Source organism: Eschrichtius robustus, chromosome 6 (assembly GCF_028021215.1).
Source record: "Eschrichtius robustus isolate mEscRob2 chromosome 6, mEscRob2.pri, whole genome shotgun sequence".
Taxonomy (NCBI): domain Eukaryota; kingdom Metazoa; phylum Chordata; class Mammalia; order Artiodactyla; family Eschrichtiidae; genus Eschrichtius; species Eschrichtius robustus.
This window is the reverse complement of record NC_090829.1, coordinates 80,156,676-80,171,948: the sequence shown is the minus strand read 5'-3', so window position 1 is coordinate 80,171,948 and position 15,273 is coordinate 80,156,676. Positions and strand designations below refer to the sequence as shown.

General features: G+C 42.3%; 1 protein-coding gene across 1 annotated transcript in view; it reads right to left on the bottom strand.

Moving 5' to 3' along the window:
* HGD (homogentisate 1,2-dioxygenase) overlaps positions 1-15,273 on the bottom strand; it is a 44,755-nt gene that overhangs the window by 11,975 nt on the left and 17,507 nt on the right. The window contains exons 5-10 of the mRNA XM_068546665.1: positions 7,802-7,861; positions 6,004-6,095; positions 4,769-4,803; positions 3,863-3,942; positions 2,796-2,895; positions 587-711 (exon numbers count right to left, since the gene is read on the bottom strand). Of these exons, the coding sequence (XP_068402766.1) occupies positions 587-711; positions 2,796-2,895; positions 3,863-3,942; positions 4,769-4,803; positions 6,004-6,095; positions 7,802-7,861 (492 nt within the window). The remainder of the gene's footprint in view (positions 1-586; positions 712-2,795; positions 2,896-3,862; positions 3,943-4,768; positions 4,804-6,003; positions 6,096-7,801; positions 7,862-15,273) is intronic.

Here is a 15,273-nt window from a genome sequence, read left to right as displayed (position 1 = left end):
TATTATATATCCAGTATATGAAGTAATAATGTATTATATTATAGATTATATATTGTTATTTTTATTATTATCTATGCCTTTGCTTATCTCCTGAGTTTACCAGGCTGGTGCTATAAACGAAGTCAAACTAACTGAGTTCTGCTTGTTTTCTATCAATCATTGCTTGTATTTGAAAATATGGTGACCATTGTTGAATATAAGTCTTAGACGAACTGCTATTAACTCATTTCCCTTTTCAGAACACATTGCCCCGCCTGTATATTATGTTTCCCCCACCATTTATAGAGACCTAGATATTGCGGGGTTTTTATTGCTTGATAAATAGAAAGAGGATGCATGCCCTTTGGAGTCAGAAAGATATGGGTTTGAATGCTGATTCTGTCATTTACTGTGACATTTGGTAAGTTATCACCACCTGGCCTGTTTTCATGACTACAAATAAGGCAAGTAGCACCTTATTTGTAGTATCTTAGTGATGTGGTAAAGATGAAATAATATATGTAAATACTTAATACTAGCCTTGGCAATCAGAAGGTGCTTAATAACTATTCATTCCTTCCCCTGCCTACAAACCCGCTTACTTTACCTGTTTGGCAGCAAACAGCTTGCCCTGGTATTTATTAATCACAGTGTAACCACCTGGCACTTGTTGATCTTCATACCAGGCAACAGGTATCAAGAAATCACGAGGATTGGCCAAGCCATTGGCTCCTAGAACAAATGACCCAAAAGTCTTTTAGACACTTCTGAAATCACATAGGAAAGATGCCCACTGTTGCACAAAGAGAAAGGGCTTTCTTCCACGTCAAAAGCTACTCCACAATTTGCTTTCATTGTTCAAAGGCTCATTGGAATCCCAGTCTGGTGACCTTTAAGGAGGACCCAAGGAATTTGGTCAGTAAAAAATCATGAAAATATCATCATCATCATCACCAGCATTACATCCTAAAGGTGTAGAGTGAATATGGTTTATAAACATTTTACATGCATTATCTCATCACTACAGGGGAGGGAAGGGGAGGAGAGGAAGAAACTAGAAAAGAGGAAAGGGAAGATATGATAGAATACTAGATCTTTTTTTCCAAGAAAACTCTGATGACTCTAGAACTCATCTACAGTCCTTGAGAAAGAAAAGGTTACATACTGTAGCCCCAGGCGTGCCTCTGCTCCTCAGACAGAACTCAGAATCAACCCAAACCTGAAAAACTGCTCTGCAGCTTGACAATGTGTCTGCCACTGAGGGAGACAGTATTTGGGACTTGCCTGCTTACCTTTGTTTTGTGAATGTTCCCTCCAGAGAGAAAAAAATAAATCAAAAGACCAAAAATGAAAAACGTAAGTGCAAAAACATAATTTAACTCCAAAAGGAGAGACCTGGGGAGTGTTTTATCATTTCCAGCTCCTGGGGTTTAAAAAAAAATATGTCCCCAGCTGGTTAGTAAATTATATATATTTCCCAGAGGATACGTGTTCCATGGAACCCGGAGGCTCTGCTGGCTCTGGAGCAGCAGGAAGCCAGAGCAAAGTGGGAAGAGAGGGTGGAGAGCAGGATAACAGATGGCCCACCATGGCTCCACTGCCTCTCTGCTGCCTCTCACCTTCCTCTGACTATTTGGATCCCCCAGGGGAGTGACCAGAAGGCACATGCTGGCCTGTCCCTGGTTTGCTCTAAAAAAATCTGTTGACAAGGAAAGGGAAGAGCTGGGGGGCTGTGGCCACCACCTTCAGCAAACATGCCAAAGATGGATCCAAGGGCCAATTTTCCCAATCACTCCTTTCACTCCCAGAGACGTTTTGAGAACAACCCCTCCTACTGCCTTCACTTCTCTCCTGCTCTCCTGTCTCCAGCTTGCCAGAAGAACTGGGGGTGGGGGACCTTGGTTCACTTTTGGAAGTTTTAATCTGCCTCATGGAGGCTGTGGTTTCTAGCTCCTTCACAGGACTGAGTGAGGTTCGCTTTTTGACCCTCAAGTGTGTAGATTTTTTGGAGGATGCTCAGTAGGAATGTGAGGGTCATAGACTGTATGTCTTTCAGTCCGTTTCCCCTTTCCATAGCCACATAGCCCCTACCATTGTTATGGCTTTTCCCATTTTATTGTCTACACACAAGCCTCTCATTTAAGAACATGATCTTCCTTCTATCCACAAACCCCATTCCCACTTGCACACTTTTTCTTAAGCTGATCTCTTTCCTCTTTATTTTCCCTCAACTTTCCATCAAGGATTAGTCAAATCTTATCTTTTCTATGAAGCTGTTCCTGGAGACTTGGCCTACAGTAACCCAGACTTCTACATCCTCTAGGGTATACTGTGTATAACCTGAAATCTATTACATATTGTTTTGCTCTCCAATGGTCTGTATACTATTCTAGAGAGAGATTTACCATGGGTTGGCTTGGATCGTTTTCTGTTATGCATGTATGTGATGGGAAGAAGCTTGTTCTACCCTTAATGTGGTTCCTGTCATTACGCTCAGCACAACATGGGAGCCGAGACAAGCTGATGGACTGGTGCACTGACCAGCTAATTAATGAAGCTGTCATCTCATCAGATGGGTCAGCTATGCCACCTGGAGCCCCTGAACTTAGAGGTCTGAAATAAGAAGTCTGCGATTGCTCAGGGAGCTCTAATATGTTCTGAAATTCCCAACTACACTTGGTCTAGGGAAGAAGTTGTCTAGAGAGGAAAGTTGAAGTTTGAGTGAGATAAAGAGGGGAGATGGATGTTTAACTTTCATGCAATTATCTGTGTCCTAAATTTCAAGTCAGGCTTAGAAGCTTGCACTGAAGATTTACCAATTGGTCCCAGGTCAGGCAACTCAAAGTGGACGCCGTAGACCTCCAGGATGTAGCCCCTGGTCTCCTCGAAGACATCTATGCGGAACCGCATTCCTCTCTGGAACAGAAGTAAACACTGGTGTGCTCTCCCAAATTATACCTGTAGTTATAAAGAAGCTGCCCAAGAGCCATAGCCAGCCTCACTTGCACAAGTAATTCTGTAGCCTGTTGAACTATGTTGGAGAGGTGACCAGCTCAAAGAGGAGGTAGAAAGAAAAATTTAACTTCTAATCACATCTGTGACCCAAACCAATTCTAGTCTACTCTCTCACTGGCTTCATAGATAACAGTGCCCTGATTTAGCCAAATTTTAAAGAAATCCATCTTCACTGCTTTCCACCCCCACCAGGGCCTTATCCAGAGTGTATATAAATATTTAGGAAAGTGAATTGACAATATGTTCTTTGCTTTGTGATTGTGTGCTATTTTAAAACAACGTAGGGGGTTTCCCTGGTGGTGCAGTGGTTAAGAATCTGCCTGCCAATGCAGGGGACATGGGTTTGAGCCCTGGTCTGGGAAGATCCCACATGCTGCAGAGCAACTAAGCCCGTGTGCCACAACTACTGAGCCTGCGCTCTAGAGCCCATGAGCCACAACTACTGAGCCTGCATGCCACAACTACTGAGCCTGCGTGCCACAGCTACTGAAGCCCGTGTGCCTAGAGCCTGTCCTCTGCAACAAGAGAAGCCACCGCAGTGACAAGCCCTTGCATCACAACGAAGAGTAGCTCCCGCTCGCCACAACTAGAGAAAGCCTGCGTGCAGCAACGAAGACCCAACACAGCCAAAATAACTAACTAACTAAATAAATAAATAAATAAAATAAATTTGAAAAAAAAATAAAACAAAGTAGGCACACAAGTCTAGTTACCCTTCTGCACAGGGAGCCTTCTGTATAACTTAAACTCCCTCCCCATTGCCCAGACATGACAGAGAAATTTTAGAGTTGGAAATAGCAGCAGTTGCAACATCAGATTGCTCCCAAATTAGGGAGAAGCAGGGAGGAGAGGGGGACACATCACCAACCTGAATGACGCATATCTCGTTGGGCTGAACAAGCATCTTGCCAAACTCGGTGTAAATGAGAAGTTTCCCTTTCTGGGGAACTAACAAAAAAGACAGGGTGGCAGTGAGTAGCTCTTTTCATGCGAGAACGACTTCATGAAGAGTAAAAGGCTTAAGGGCTGCATTTGCTTTTTCATTCCAAATGAAAAGTACTTTATTGAGTTTTATGGGGGAATATGAAAGAATTGACAACTTAGGTTAGCTATTTTACTGTCTAGAAAAACATGAATGGAAAAATTGACTCTGCTTTTTTCTTCTTTTCTTTGGTTGCCAGGTAAGGAGCTTGTATTTGCACAATTCTGTGGCTTGACCAGAAAGAGCAGCAGAAATAGGATGGAAAAAGACCCATTTCTGATAGTTCCAGCAGGATGCTGGCATTTGCATGTCTACTGTCTACATCAAAATGTTCACTCCAGAATATCAGTACTAAAACCATCGAAAAAGAATGGGAAGACCAGAGGAATCCCTACTAGACTTTCCATCTTGATGGTCTCATGAAAATTTGTATTTATATTGCAGATATCAATGACAGATGGTCTTTTCTTGGGTGAGTTTGAAGGCAAATAGAGTTATCTTAACAAGTTAATCACATGTTGGTATTACTCTTCATTTCTTTTCAGCTGCCCAGATCTCCCAGATCAGAAAGGCCCAGAAGAAACGAGCAAAGACAGGGAGACCAGGAAATAGAGTAGTGGTTTGGGGGTACACAAAGAATCTTTTCCAGACCTCCAATTGCCTTTACACCTCAGTCTGTAGACTGCACTAAGTAAGACAGATTGAAAGGAGAGTCATATGCATACAATTAAAACGTAGCTTATGACTAGGGATCAATTACCAATGAAAGGGTCTGAAATCTTCAAAACTTACCAATCAAGAAGTCTCCATCTGAACTGTAAAAGCATCTGAAACATATAGAATAATTCCTATGATTTTCAGTTTTAACACTGTCCAGGCAAATTAATTCACTGCACAAATTATTGCTCAGTACCTGGTATGTGCCAGGCTTAGTGCTGGGTGTAAAATGATGAGCAAAATGACCCCATCTCTGCCCTCATGGAGCCTTAGAGTCTAGTAGGAAGTCAGACAGCAATCCAACAATTACAGAACCATATCATCATAAACTGTAATGGCACTGTGAATGTCACGTTCAGGGGACTGAAAGAATGATGAACCTGATCTAGTCTGAGGAGGCAGCCAAGGCTTCCCTGAAGGGGGAATGTTTGACCTGAGATCTGAAGAAATCATCTAGGCAAGGGCTTGGGGATGGGATGGGGGTGGGGTGGGGAGAACATTCCAGGCAGAAGGAACAGCACAGGCACCTGCTCTGAGGCAGGAAGGCACATGGCAGGTAGAAAGAACTGAATGAAGGCTAATGTAGCTCAGGTAGACAGAGAGGAGGAACCTGATATGATGCTGGACTCCAAGGGACATCTCCAGTGCCTTGTCATAGGGCCGTGATCTTGGCCCTGATTCATGGCTCAGAGAAGTTAAATGACTTGTCCTAGGTTGCTCAGCCAGGAAGAATGGATTGAGCTTTGGACACAACAGTCTGGTTCCAAAGGTAGTGTGCAAAACTGCTATGATATTCTGCTTCCCAAAGAAAAGGCAAAAATGACTTTTATGTAAGTGTTTCTGATTGAAAAAACAATCTAATATGTAAGTTCTTTTATTTAGGATCTTTAAGCTTACGCAAAGTTATTAGCTGAAGCCAAAGTCTGCCTCCAACAGGTAGCCCTAATGGCTGCTCATATAGTATGACTTTGGACTCAAGAACAGCCCTGAGGAACCTTAGAAGTTAAGGATATTCTGACTCAAACCTGATTAAAGTCAAGGTTTGAGTCAGAATACTTAGATTACTCCTGCTTTCAGTGCTCCATTGTCCCTCTTCTATTTGCATTGTTATGTGACATTCTTATTTATGCCACAGGAGTCAGTCAAGATAGAAATGCTCATTTATTGTCATTATTTTAAAATGTATACCAAGATTGCTCTGGGGTAAAAAAAAAAAAAAAAAAGTAACAAAAACAACAAACCAGCCTTCACCCTCTTGCCAGTAGCTCTTGGGGAAGGGGGCTCTCGTGCCATAGCTCTGAGCCACTTACCTGTTCCCCATGGAGGTGTTGCAGAGGAAAATGTGGACAGCAAGCCCATTGTTAGACCTGATGTCTCCAGCTCCACACAAGGTATGCAGGCCCTGGGAGAGACCCGCACGAGAGGGAAAGGTGAATGAGGCCAGTCCTCCCGCTGGTCCCTGAGAGTCATGAGGCAAATTCTACTAGGGTCTTCCCTTTGGGACCAGGCTGCCTCTGGGGAACCCGGAATTTTCTGACTTATGTTTTTTAGATGGTGGCTCACCCTCATTGCCAGGCATGGCCCTAGATCTGGATGGTCTTAATGGCTCCATCAGAGTTGACCTTACAGAGCATCAATTCATTACTTGGCATTTTATCAGTTTGGTGCTTAAGATCAACCTGAAGGAGAGTTTCCTTTGGAGGTAAAATCAGGCATCTAGGAGGCTTGGGGAGGAAAGTTGCAGCATTAAGGACCAATTAATGCCCCTCAAATATACGTTACCATGTGGGTAGCCCTCTGCTTATGAATAGGGTCAGCCCTAACCTTTCTAGAACAGGGTAGAGGAAAGTATTCTGACCAACTGTAATCCTCTCTGCTAATAACCCACAGTCCCAAAGACTTTAACACATGGGCCTTCCCAAAAGGAGGGAGCTCTGTTCCTCCAGATAGCTATAATTCATCCAGGGTGAGGGATTTCTTTTTATATTTTAACTCAATTTGCAAGTATGGGGCCTATTTAGATGAGCCCACACAGGGCTTGGAGCACTTAATATGATAAAGAATTCAACATGGAACAAACAATTTGGCCTAAGGCTGGGCACCTGGACTCTCCTTAAGTAAGCTATGAGCTGAGGTTGGTGTACAGAACCCTCCACTGGCTTCTTTGAGCCCCACCTCCTTGTAGTTCCCAGCCTCTCCCCTATATATGCTTTGTTCTGAGCACAGGTGTTCCAATACTCCCAGCACCTATAACTACCAAGCAGAACTTCTAATCAGCATTGTGCTAACTAGAGTTGCCACCCTGAGTCGATGCTATTCTAGCCCAGGGATCCATTTGGGGGAGTTCATGAAATTGGATGGGGAAAAAAATTATATATGTATTTCACTAATCTCTGACTTAAATTTATCAGTTCCTTCAATTGACGTGAATGTAAGCAACAAACCACAGCAGCTGTAGAAGTGCCTGTAACCTTGTACTGATAGAAACCATAGATGCTTTCATATCACATTATAGTTGTTACAGATACCCCAAAATATCATTTATGCTCATACTTTTAATAACCATAGTTATTAGATCTTTTCATAGATCTTGTGATTTAGTGCATTAAGAAGGTAGCGTATATATTACTATAAACCAAACCAAATTTGCTATTTTAATATTTTTATCACTGTATTTCAATATAATTGGCTTCTTTGTAATTTTATGTAATTTATTTTATGCATTTAAAAACACAGGCTTAAAAAAAATAATAAATAAATAAAATAAAAACACTGGCTTCCAGACTTTCAAAGGAGTCCATGGAACAAAAAGGCTCAGAACCCGTGTTCTAGCCAGGAACAAAGAAACGTGAAGTAGGTAAATGCCCAATTTCCATTGGCTGTTTGGAGATGTTGTAAATAGCTCACAAGTGCCCTTTGGTGTCAGTGGCCATATAGTGCCTGTACGTAAGACATCCCTCTGCCAGCCCCAAAAGCAGAGGCAGGTGGTGCTAGGTCTGCTGCCTGCCTCCAGGGCTGCTTCTGCTGGGCATCCAGGCTGCAAATGGCTGGATCACTCACCGCAGAAGAGAAGAGAGTGGTGGGCAGGTATGGATAGTATTGACTTACACTCACGAAGTCCACTTTCTTCTGAGAGGCTTTTGGAATCTCAAATGGTTTCCATCTCAGCTGGAAAAAAAAATACACATACAGAAAAATTATTTCACAAGGGGAAACCACAGACTTTCTCAATAAATAGCATGAAAAAGGACAGCTGCTCACTCTGTGAGGCTCTGACTACTTGTGATTTTGTTATTTTCAATTTAATAATTATCCATCATTTCCTTAAAGGGGCTCAGTTGGGTTCTGTGTGTGTATGCAGGGTGTATGTTTGTGTTGTGTGTGAATGTTTAACCTATATGTATATATATTGTCTTCATTCCTTAGCATTTTAAATTACAAAAATAAAAAATCATTGCTTCCTATTTCAGAAGCTATTTCTTTTAACATTTTGCTCTGGCACATCAGTGAGTTTTGACTGATGCTGCTTTTTATGCTATTTATAATCAGCTCCCTTTCCTGGTGTGCCAGCCTCTCTGTGTGGGCTCCTGACACTGCAGGGGAAGGCTCTACTTCTTACTTCCAGCCCTTGGAGTTTTGAATTATTTCTTTAAGAGAAAGAAAAAGCACCCAGCTGAGATTGGATTTGGTAAATGCAGTACCAGGTTCAGTTTCTTCACCAAACCCCGTGTTTGTCCCCAGGCTTCCTGCCGGTTCAGTTTAAATCACAACAATCTTTAATTTAATAATGAAATGATCTAAGCAAGTAGGAAATAAAATCAGCAGGTCTGAGCCCTACTAGAAGTGTCAGCCCAGCACTTATTAATCAACTTGGCCGCGGGCCTGACCCAGGCAGTCTGGCAGCTGATAAACCCAGCAGCCTCAGGACATCTCATGGAGTGACCTGCACCCCAAGGGCTGGCTCCACTGGCTGCAGTGCCTGGTTAAGGCAGGCCAGGCAGGCCCTCCAGTGGGTCATGGGGCTCAGCTCATTCTGTAGTCCAGAGAGGCAGCTGGGTGGGAAAGGAAGCAGCACGTGGAAAAGGCAGCGCTGGCGTGATCGTGCCTCTCTGATGTACACAGTCAGGCAGCAGCCTTTATTTCTTAAAAGCAAAGCAGGATTATCACATTCTGGGACTACCTGAAAAGAATGTAAGATGTTGATTTGAAAAACATTGTTGAAATCATGCTTCAGAAAGAAGGAAAAGGTTTAGGACTAATTCCACTGAGGATGATATTTCCTGGGGCAGTGGGGGGAACCTGAGATCAAGGATCTAGGAAAGGGTTTCGCAACTCTGGCACTACTGACGTTTTGTGTCAGACAATTCTTTGTTGCAGGGGCTGTCCTGTGCATTGCAGGATGTTTAGCAGCATCCCTGACCTCTACTCACTGGATGCTGGTAGCACTCCCCCAAGTTATAACAGCCAAAAACGTCTCCAGACATTGTCAGATGTCACCTGGGGGACAAATATTCCCTGGTCGAGCACCATTGACCTAGGAGAATATTCCCCTGGCATCAGCCAGGGCCACAGCTAAGCGCTGCTGGCTTTTTGAAGGGGGTTTTGGTTTACCATGAACCATTACCTGCTGCTTCCCTGTTTACTAGCAGCACAGAGTTTGTACACCCAGGAAGATTGTCTGGAAGATAATATTACATAGAATCTTGGTTCTAAGAGGAGTCATCATTCTAGATTTCCCAATGGAAGGGATTTAAGTATCCGATCAATGGTTACCTGGGCAACCTTTTAGATCTATCCAGAGATTCTAAACCCTGGCAAGCCATGAGAATCACCCAGAGAGTCTTTGAGACCCCAAAACAAATTAAATCAGAATCTTAATTCTGATTGAGAAGGTAAGGTCCAGGCATCAGTATTTTATAAAAGCTCTGTCTTATAAAAAAACTTTAATGTGCAGCTATGGTTTAAGAATCAGCACACCCAACCCAGAGAGCCTGTGATTTTTGTATTGCTGTTCATGTTCATGTTCAGAAAAGTCCACTTAGTCAACCAACCAATCAGTCAATCAACTAAATTGTTGTATCTAGGGCCAGTTACCAAATAGCAAGGATGTTTAAATAATACAAGTCTAAGGTTTGCAAACCTAAGGGAAAAAGAAGAGCAAGAAAAGAGAGAGAAGAAAGAAAAAAAGAGAAATAAACAAAAGGGAGCAAGTAAGCAAGAGAGAATCCCAGTAATAGGAAAGCACTACCTGGTTTGTTGCACCGAGACTGAAACTGAGCAGGACCCTGCAGGGTCCTCCCAGGTGTCCCCTGTTTGTTGTTTGTCAAAAAAAAAAAAAAAAAAAGGCTTTAGTTTGCTAGGCCTTCTCTGAGCTCCAAAGAGCAGGCTCAAGAAGAGAGAGTCACAGGACTCCTGGTTCCTCCTCAAGGGATATACATGTCTGTATCTGATGCATATCTTTGAGTTGTTCTGCAGAAATTAAGACCCCTACCCAGTGGAAGATGGTGACTATATGCTGACAACAAGCACTTAGACCCCAGACTGGTTGGAACCAGAAGGTTGAGATTCCAGAGACATCACTGTGTTTCTTCACCACCAACCAATCAGAAGAAAGTCACACACCCTGCAGTCCTCACCCCAAATTTTGCCTTTAAAAACTCTTCCCCAGAAATCATCATGGAGTTTGGCCCTTTTGAGCATGAGCCACCTTTTCTCCTTGTTTGGCCCTTGCCATAAATCTTTCTCTGCTCCAAACTCTGACATCTCATTTTGTTTAGCCTCACTGTGCATCAGGTACATGAACTTGGGTTTGACAGCAAGACAGCACCTTTGTAGATCTTCCTGAACTTAAAAATACCTGTTGTGGGTAGAAATAAAGTCCTGGCCCCTAGAGAAGAGGTTGGTACATTTTGAGTAGGAAAGACTGAACCAGAGAGGACAATGGGTTGGTTTGGTTAGGTTTTTGCTGGTCAGTTTTTCAAAGTCTTCTGTAGCACATCAGTCATGAGGAGAGAGAGCCTGGAGTGGAAGGTGGAAGGGCACCTACATGATGATGTAGGTAACATGCCTTCAGTAGAGCCCACATCCTGGATGAGGCGGTGGTCTTGAAGAACCTTCTCTAATGCAAAAGGTGATGCCCTTCAGATGATGGAGATGGTATAGGGAAAGGAGTAATTTATCTGCTGAGTCTGATGGCAGAGGATTGTGCAGGACCTATACTCAGCATATCATGAACAATAATAAAGACCCCAAGGTAGTTCTGATAAACCCAATACCCACAAGAAGAAGCCAGCTTTGAGTCTTCAGGTAAGAGATCTGGGTCAAGAGTTTTGGTGCAATATCATGTTGAATGTAGGGAGGGAAATTTGAGGAGAGGATAAACAGGAAGAGGCTATGGAGTGGAGAGTGGAAACATCTCCTGCTAAAGCCAGATGTTCAGACTAACTGCATGCTATGGAGCAGTAACCCTCTGATCTAAGGCCAGCCCAAGGGGACTGTGCACTGGGCTGAGCCAGGAGACCTGGGTTCTGCTGCTGCCTCTGTTCCTGTTTACTCTGTGACTTCTGGCAAGTCACTGGATGCTTATTAACTGATTTAATTCTATAACTTTTTAACAGTTAATTTTGTTTATATTATATATTATTGCTAAAGAAACTCCCACACAGAATTCAATTATTAACATTTCAAAAACAATGAAATCAATTGAAGTACCCAATACAATGTCTTGACTATAGTGGATATTAATATATGTGTATTGAATGATTGAATGAACGAACAAATATAAGATACTGAGAACATTGCTAATATCTCAAAGAATAAGACTAAAGCAAATTTGTGAGACTTTTGGAAGTCAAAATGACATTCAGGCAATAGCTAGTAAATTGACAAATGTTTCTAAAAGTCCTGAGATTGTTTCTAAAATATAAGTCAGTTCTTTATACACGTGAAAACCCCTCAGTTCTTCCATATCCTTTCTGATTTTCTGTCCAGTTGTTCTATCAACTGTTGAGAGAGAGGTGTTGATGTTTCCAACTATAATTGTGGATTAACTCTGTTTCTCCTTTCAGTTCTATCATTGCTTCACATATTTTGCAGCTGTGGTCTGCAAATTCTATTGGAAAATAAACTCTTACTAGAAGTGAGATGGTCAAAAATAATTTGGAAAGCATCTTCAACAGAGACTAAAGTTAGAATTAAAAATTATTTAAGGTTACCAAAGGAGTAGGAGAATCAGTGGCAATATTTAATGATCAGGATTTGAAATTCATGCTCAAGGATGTAAATGAAACCAAAGAATTGGACTCAGTATTTCCAAAGTCAGAAGATTGCGAGGTGTACTGGATGATCTGAGTATCACCTTCAACACTATGTGAGATTCCCTCCAAAGCTGCCTTGGACTCAACTATATTGGATGAGTTGGATACTCTCAACAACATTGGTGGGCTAGAGGTAGACATATCATTAGAAGTTGATAACATCTATCCAAGATTTTGGAAGTAACTTGTAGATGCTTTTGTGATCATAATATGCAAACAGTCGTTAGCAGCAGCTATGGCTAGGAGAGGTCCAGGGTAATGCACTACAGTGAGTTTCAGCCCAGACTAGGGAAGATGGGACAGGGGGTTAAAATAAAACATTGGCTCATTAAATTCTTCAGCAAATCTAGAATTTGAGGAAAAAGGCAACATAATTTATGTGGAGAGAAATCAGGCTTTGAGCGACTCTTTGGCAGTCTTAGAGGTAATAGGTAAGAGCACAGGTAAGGAAGATTCAAATCACTGTAGTTTGTTTAGACTTTTAAAAGTCTTTCATGAGAAGACAAAAAAAGATGAGCCAGCATAGTATTTAGATGACATTTTTTCATGGATAGAAACCTGGATTCCTATTTGACCTTGCCCTTGAGGGTAAAGCTAAGGGTTTTATATCCATTATTCAGCACCCAGAGCATGAAACATAGTAGTCACTCCATAAATATTTGTTGGATGACATTTAATTCTCACAACAACCCTCTAAGGCTCCCATAATTATTATCTCTATTTTAGAGTGACAAGACAAATGGTTTAGAGCAGTTAAGTTTTCTTTACTAAGAACTGATACCAACAATTTCTCAGCCTCCCTTAGCAACCTAAACCCTGAGCTCTTTAATCTCAGCCTGTCTTGATCTGCTTTCCAAACCATTCATGATCTCCATGGCTCCTGAACCCAGGCTTTGCCCCCTTTTAATGGTCTTGTACTTGGTCTTCTAATCTGGGCCCTTATCTACTGCTCCTCTGGTGCTGAGTTGCCTTGGCCCAGTCTGACTCCTGGGACCCAAATCCTGCTAAGGTCCTTCAAAGTCAGCATTCTTGTCCAATCCCTATATATTAACTCATTCAAATGATTTATTGTACCACTCCATGTGCCAGGTTTTGTGCTAGGTACCAGAGGTGAACATGACAGTCTCTGCCCTCAGGGAACAAGAAGACCCTGCAAGTATGGGCAATTCATGATTGAAAAACAAGGAAATGGATAACTGGAAATGACTTTGGAAGAGAAATATAAGCAGGAATGTTCCCTCAGGAATAATTCCTGGTACAGGGCATATTTAACATTCTTACACAAGAGCAATAAGAGACACACACAATAAAATAAGCTGGTTTGCATACAGCTTCAACATCTTTCCAAGCAGTGAAGTGCAAGTTGATGGAGATGTACTTAAAAAGAGCCAGCAAACTGTCCAAAAGGGCTGAAAAGGGCAATGTGCACTGCGGTGTTGGCAAGCGCCAGTGAATGCATTTAGAGAAATGTAATCTAGTCTATTTATAGGATGATGGGATCTGAGCTATCAGGGAGTTACTTCAACAAATACTTGTGATTCTACCGTTTGGAAGAAGGCATGTGCTGGACACTGCAGGTTATATGAAAATGATGGAGACATAGATCCTACTCTCAAATACTCTGAGAAATATTGAAAGAGTTCAACGAAGAAGGTGGTATTTAAGATGAGTCTTAAATTATGGGTGGCATTTGGATGGGTGGATACTTGTGAGGGAAGAAGAGAAAATTCTAGGTAGATGAAAGAGAATAAAGCACCCAGGCAAGAAAATTTAGAGTATTGTCCTGGAATGGTGAAGGTTCCAGTGTGGCTGATGGGTAGAGGACATGGAAGAGAGGGAAGGGCTTGAAAGATACAGTAAAAGTCACCTGTCATGGGAGCCTGCACTTGATTGGCTGGGCAGTGGGAGGGAGAGGTAATGACAGGATTTAAATATTTTTGAATGATAATTTAGTAAGTTGAGTCTGGCAGCAATGTGAGGGATAGGGTGGGAAGACACATAGATCAGTTAGGAGGCCATTTTAACAGTCCTGGTAAGAGGAAAAGAGATCCAAACCAGGGGTGTGAAGAAAAGGAAGAAGAATACAGATACCAGAGACATCTTGGGAGCAAATGCTACAGGAGTGTTTCTTAAAGTGTGGTCCAGAGCCAATCTGAATGGAAATCATCTACAGAGACTCCTGTGCATCATCCCAGACGTACTGAATTAGAATCTCTGGGTGGGGAGTCCGGGGAATCTACATTTTCAATAAGTCACCCCGGTAACTTTTATGTAGATGGGAATCACCATTCTATAGACATGGCACCTAACTCAATGTAAAGAGAGAAAGAAGTTTTCAAAGATGACTCTAAGGATTGGCTGAGTGGTGGAGGGGAGGGGTAATAGCAGGTTGAGTGTGAAAGAATGGTGTGTCATTAACAGACCTAGAGAAGCCATAGAGAGAGGAAAGTTTGGATGGGACTATGATGTCTTCAGTATGGATCCTGTTGAGTTGAGACACACACATGGCAATGCCCCCTGTGGGGTTTGAAGTTGGTGGGGAGATTTGTAAAACATATTGCAGAGAGGTAATAGTTAATGTCATGGGAACGAATGATGTTTGTTAGATTTTAAAAAGTAAAACATGGGAGATGTGGAAGATGGCGAGAGGGAGAAGAAGTAGATGCTAGAGTATAAATGAGTCTCTACAGTGAAGGCAGCCCCAGAATAGCTTCCAAACCCGTGTGGTGGGACTGACTTCCTGCAACATGGCCTACCAGGTTATACCAAGCTTTGGGCTGAAATTATGTTGGGTGAAGTTAGATATCTATAATTCTACCTGCAGAGATGTATACATGTGGGGATAGGTGGGAAGTGAAGTGGGCTAGAAAACCCCCCTGCTGCTCAAGGAATTCCTCCTCTTAGTTCACCAAAGCTGGGTATTTCTTATAAGCAGCAATTAACCCTTCATCTCTAAAACAGAGTCCAATGAAAGTGGGACTCACTAACTGATAATTGGAAGGAAAGGGGAGGAGGCAAAGGGAGAATTGGGCCGAACTGTCTTCTCCCCAAAATTCGTATGTTGGAGTCCAAACCCCTAGTACCTCAGAATATAACTGTATTTGGAGATAGGGTCTTTACAGAAGTGATTAAGTTAAAATGAGGTCATTTGGGTGGGCTCTGATCAACATGATGTGTCCTTGTAAGATGAGGAAATTTGAACACAGAGACGTAGAGAGGGAAGACGATGTGAAGACACAGGGGAAGATAGCCAACTACAAGCCA